This window comes from Chiloscyllium plagiosum, chromosome 51 (genome assembly GCF_004010195.1).
Source record: "Chiloscyllium plagiosum isolate BGI_BamShark_2017 chromosome 51, ASM401019v2, whole genome shotgun sequence".
Lineage (NCBI taxonomy): Eukaryota > Metazoa > Chordata > Chondrichthyes > Orectolobiformes > Hemiscylliidae > Chiloscyllium > Chiloscyllium plagiosum.
The window spans coordinates 3,480,407-3,486,527 of record NC_057760.1 but is presented as its reverse complement, the minus strand read 5'-3'; the positions used below and the strand labels follow the sequence as shown (position 1 = coordinate 3,486,527).

General features: G+C 43.9%; 1 protein-coding gene across 1 annotated transcript in view; it reads right to left on the bottom strand.

The window, feature by feature from the left end:
• Positions 1–6,121, bottom strand: part of LOC122544734 (ankyrin repeat and death domain-containing protein 1A-like) — a 124,216-nt gene that overhangs the window by 89,802 nt on the left and 28,293 nt on the right. The window contains exon 10 of the mRNA XM_043684041.1: positions 4,023–4,118. Coding sequence (XP_043539976.1) covers positions 4,023–4,118 — 96 coding nt within the window. The remainder of the gene's footprint in view (positions 1–4,022; positions 4,119–6,121) is intronic.

The following is a 6,121-nucleotide window of genomic DNA, read 5'->3' as shown; positions in this document are numbered from 1 at the left end:
CGGCTGTACAGGACATTGGTTAGGCCACTGTTGGAATATTGCGTGCAATTCTGGTCTCCTTCCTATTGGAAAGATGTTGTGAAACTTGAAAGGGTTCAGAAAAGATTTACAAGGGTGTTGCCAGGGTTGGAGGGTTTGAGCTATAGGGAGAGGCTGAACAGGATGGGGCTGTTTTCCCTGGAGCGTCGGAGGCTGAGGGGTGACCTTATAGAGGTTCACAAAATCATGAGGGGCATGGATAGGATAAATAAACAAAGTATTTTCCCTGGGTTGGGGGAGTCCAGAATTAAAGGGCATAGGTTTAGGGTGAGAGGGGAAAGATATAAAATGGACCTAAGGGGCAACTTTTTCACACAGAGGGTGGTACATGTACGGAATGAGCTGCCAGAGGAAGTGGTGGAGGCTGGTACAATTGCAACATTTAAAAGGCATCTGGACGGGTATATGAATCAGAGGGGTTTGGAGGGATATTGGCTGGGTGCTGGCAGGTGGGATTCCATTGGGTTGTGATATCTGGTTGGCATGGATGGGTTAGACTGAAGGGTCTGTTTCCATGCTGTACATCTCTATGACTCTAAGAGGTGCTAATAGGACTGGCAGCATTTCAGGTAGAGAAATCGCCAGGCCTGGATGGGATGGATCCTAGGTTGCAGACAGAGTCACGAGAGCTATCAGAAATTTTCCAGTCCTTTCTGAACACAGAATTAGTCCTCTGGGACTGGAGGATTGCAAATGTGACACCATTGTTTAAGGAAGGGGCAAAGGATAACTCAGGAAACTACAGCCTGACATTAGTAGTGGGAAAACACATGAAGGCCATTATACGGGATAAGGTAAATATATTCTTAGAGAAAATTAACTTAATACGAGATATTAAACGTGGCTTTGTCAAGGGCAAGTCACATCTGACAAATGTAATAGCTTTAGATCAAACTCCCTACAGTGTGGAAACAGGCCCTTCGGCCCAACCAGTCCACACTGACCCGCCGAAGAGTAACCCACCCAGACCCATTTCCCTCTGACTAATGCACCTCCCACTACGGGCAATTTAGCATGGCCAATTCACCTGACCTGCACATCTTTGGAATGTGGGAGGAAACCGGAGCACCCAGAGGAAACCCACACAGACACGGGGAGAATGTGCAAACTCCACACAGACAGTCGCCTGAGGCTGGAATTGAACCTGGGACCCTGGTGCTGTGAGGCAGCAGTGCTAACCACTGAGCCACCATGCCGCCCATACCACTGAGCCACCGAGTTCTTTGATGAGGTAACACAGGCAATGAATGAAGGTAGTGCTGTGGATGTTGTATATTTGAACTTTCAGACAGCACTTGATACCGAGCCACGTGGCAGGTTGGTTAGCAAGTTAAACATATTTGGGATTAATGGGTCCTTGACAACATCGATTAAAAGACAGCTCCAAGATAGGAAACAGAGGGTAGGCATAGACGGTCATTTCTCAGATTGGAGACGAGTTGAAAGTGGTGTTCCCCAGTGATCAGTGTTTTTCTGATTCATATAAATGATTTGGATTTAGATGTTTAGGACAAAATCTCTAAATTTGCTGATGATCCTAAGCTAGGGGAGAATAGTGAATTGTGAGGATGATGCTGAGTGACTTCAGACGGACATTGCTAAGTTGGCCAAATGGGCAGACACCTGGCAGATGAATTTCAATGCAGAGAAACATAAGGTTATTGTGTTTTGGTAGCTGTAACATGGAGAGACAACACAGGCTCAATGGGACAACTTTGAGGAGAATACAGGAGCAGAGGGACCTCAGGGTTCAAGTGGATGATTCTCTGAAGGTGGCCAGGGAAATTGAAATAGTTGTAAAGAAAGCTTTATATGATGGGCGGCATGGTGGTTCAGTGGTTAGCACTGCTGCCTCACAGAGTCAGGGACCCCAGGTTCGATTCCAGCCTCAGGCAACTGTTTGCGTGGAGTTTGCACATTCTCCCTGTATCTGCGTACGCTTCCTCCGAGAGCTCCAGTTTACTCCCACAGTCACAAAGATGTGTAGGTTAGGTGAATTGGTCATGCTAAATTGCCCATAGTGTTCAGGGATGTGTAGGTTAGGTGCATTAGCCAGGAGTAAATGTGGAGTAATAGGGTAGGGGAATGGGTCTGGGTAGGTTACTCTTTGGAGCATCAGTGTGGACTTTTTGGGGTGAAAATGGCCTGTTTCCACACTGTAGGGATTCTATGATAGTTCTATGATCTTTGGATTTATAAATAAAGGTATAGAGTATAAAAGCAAATCATTGGTCAGACCACATTCGGAGGACTGTGTTCAGTTCTGGTCACCTTATTTAAGGAAGGATGTTAATACTCTGGAGAGAGTTCAAAGGAGATTTACTGGAATTACACCAGGAATGAGGGATTTTAAATACAAGGAAAGATTAGCGAGATTGGGTTTATTCTCCTGGGTGCAGAGAAAATCAGGAGGTGACCTTACTGAGATGCTCAAAATTATGAACAGTGTTAACAGGGTAAAGAAGGATATTCGGTTTCCCATTAATTGGTATGTCAGTAACTAGGGGACACAACTTAAAGTTTGTCAGTAAGACAGCAAGGAATGAGATGATGAGAAACTTCTTTACTGAGAGAGTTGTCAGGATTTGGAATGTACTTCCTGGGAGATTTCAGAGGAGGGTTCAAGAGAGCTGGATATATGTTTGAAAGGGATGAATTTAGAGGGATGAGACTGGGCTAAGGAGACTAGCTTGGTGGTTGTTTTGGGAGCCATACAGACACAATCAGTCGAATGGCTTCTTTCAATACTGTAAAATTATATGATTCTATCAAACAAGCATGCAATAGTTCTGGTGCACTCAGTAAGCCCACATTCTATGGACTAATTAAAGAAAACCATCTTGAACATTCTCCAATGCACTTACATCCATCTGACCAAAACTGCACACAGTATTCAAAATGTGGTCTCACAAGTGCCCTGTATAACTTAAACATAACCTCCTCATTTTTATGTTCAATTCCTCTCATAATAGAGGAGAGCATTCCATGCGGCTTTGTAATCGCTTGCTGTACCTGCATACTAAAGTTTTGGAACTCATACAACCAGAACACACAGATCCCCTCTGCACCTCACATTTCTGCAGTTGTTCCCCATGTAAATAATACTGTTTGTTTATTCTTCCTACCAAAGAGGGTCGATGTGGACTTGTTGGGCCGAAGGGCCTGTTTCCACACTATAGAGAATCTAATGTAATCTAATCTAAAATAAAATGATATTCCTTCTGCTGGATTTTTGCCCATCCCCCTTTGTCTATATTGGTCAGCATCCTTGTTACGTTAACTTAACAACAAACCTTCCTACCTATTTTTGTGTCATCTGAAAATTTAGCTCCCAAACCTTCAAATCCCTCATGGAAGTCATTGATAAAATGTTGAGTGTCCATCACAGATCCCTGCAGGACTCACCATTATCTGTATTCCCATTCAGAACCACGATTCCCTGATTTTTGTTTTCCTTCTCCACTTATGACACCTTTTCCTCTTCGAACATCCGTTTATATGAGAAGTATCAATATATAAAAAGTTTAAGTTGTGGAGTTATAAATTAGCAATTCAATTTTTTTTTGCATTTGGTCAAAACCGGTTTAATTATGCCAAATAGATATTTTCTTGTAAATGAAACAAAAAGTAGGTATGCATTTTCTTTTATTCTGAATTAAACAGTCAGGTGGAATTGGGCAATTTAGTGGTTTAATCCAATTTTCATATTTGACATGATTCCGGGCTTGACTTCCAGAGCACCATGCCAGCGAATCATGATACTAGATACTGCTGTATTAAAATTGACTTTATTGTCCAGAGATCATAAGTTGTACAATTTAAGTCCTTTTTCTCCCCTTCTAAACAATCACCCAGATTCGACCCTAATTTATTTCTTGGTATACTCAATGAGCCGGAGTGTCTGTTCCACACCCGCCATCCTCTCCTCAGTTGCTGCCTCACGTTAGAAAATTCACAGCACACTGCACCTCAAGAAAACTTACCAGATTCCTTGCGTTGAACCTCTCCATTTTTATAATCATGTCAATCAGAACAGCATGTTGGCTCCGCACAGCGAGATCCAGTGCTGTCTTCCCCTGCTATAGATGAAGTCAGAAGTCACTCCATTTCATTGTGACATATGGTTCTCCACCTTTCGTCAGCCCAGTGGTAAATGGTGCTGAGTTACAAGGAACAGCAGGTCAAAAGTTCCACCTCCCCTCTCACCTGCGCTGAGTTAACTGGATGCAGTTACATTTGGCAGTTACAAAATTACATGAAATTACATTTGGCAATATCCACAGAAGTGACAAAAAATTATGACAACAAACATAAGAGGGTAATGTTACTGAAACGGCAGCATACATGAAAGATCAGGCCCCTTGGATAGTTCCAATGGTGGGAAGCTGATAAGGGGTAAATGGCAGGAACTCATCATTAAACTTGGCCAGCAGCTTGGATTTTTAGAGCGATTCACTTCAAGTTTAATTTATCAATACTGTTTTGACTCTCATTTTATGATTGGTTTCACACACAATCACCTGTCCAAGTGAAAATATGGCAAACTCATTTTGCACATTTTATCACTTCCATTGCCTGTAGTTAAGGTCATTCAGACAACAGTCCCGGGTAACCAGTAAGCCTGGTCATGGCATTAAATCAACTCCAGCCTCCCCACTACTCTTGACCCACTCCAGTTTGCCTATCGGACCAACAGATCCACGTCAGATGCCATATCACTCGCCCTTCACTCTGCCCTAGAACATCTTGACACCAAGAATCCTACTCATTGACTACAGTTCAGCCTCCAACACTATTATCCCCTCGAGACTCATCACTAAACTTAGTGATCTCAGACTAAGCCCCACTCTCTGCAACTGGATCCTCAGTTTCCTGACCCACAGGCCACAATCAGTGAAGGTTGGGGACAATATTTCATCCTCACTAACCCTCAACACTGGAGCAACCCAGGGGTGCGTACTCAGCCCCCTACTGTACTCACTGTATACCCATGACTGCGTCGCCAAATACCAGACTAATGCCATTTACAAGTTCGCTGATGACACCACCATAGTCGGTCAAATCTCAGATGGCGACGAAAGAGACTACAGACAGGAGGTGGAAGACCTGGAAAAATGGCGCACTGAGAATAACCTAGCTCTGAATGTCGGCAAAACCAAGGAACTCATTATTGACTTTCGGCGGGATGTTACATATGCCCCCCCTGCACATTAACAGCACAGAGGTGGAACGAGTGGAGAGTGTCAAGCTCCTGAGAGTGGTCATCCACAACAAGCTTTCTTGGACTCTCCATGTGGACGCACTGGTTACAAAGGCCCAACAATGTCTCTTCTTCCTCAGGCAGCTGAGGAAATTTGGCATAATGGCAAATACCCTGGCCAACTTTTATAGGTGCGCCATCGAGAGCATTCTGTCTGGATGTATCACTACCTGGTGTGGCAACTGTACCATTCAAGATCAGAGACGGTTACAGAGAGTAGTGAACTCGGCCTGGACAATCACAAAGGCCAACCTCCCATCTATAGGAGCCATTAACCAGGCCCGCTGTCAAGGAAAGGCTGCCAGCATTCTCAAAGATACATCCCACTCTGGCAATGTTTTTCTACAACCTCTACCATCGGGGGGAAGGTACAGAAGCGTGAACACACACACCAGCCGGTTTCATAACAGTTTCTACCCTGCTGTTGTTAGAGTACTGAATGGACTCTCAAACCCTTGACATTTGCCTGTCCCTGTGTTTTAGTTTTTGCAGCTGTTTACCTGTTATTTACTCTCTATGCTAATTAACCATGTGATCTGCCTGTATTGCTCACAAGACAAAGCTTTTCACTGGGCCCCGGTACACGGGACAATCAATTCAGTTCAGTTCAAGGAACACCACTAGAGTTATACCAGCAGGTCTTTGAGACACCCCCTAGAACACAGCAGGTAAGTAAATGCTTGGGGGCTCTTTACAATGAAGAAATAAAGGGTAAAATAATTTTGCATGTCTCCAAGACTGATGGCTGAGGGCAGGAGCATATAAAGGCAAGGTGTGGATTTACAGATCATTGTGTGGGAACTCATTCACGATGGATAATTG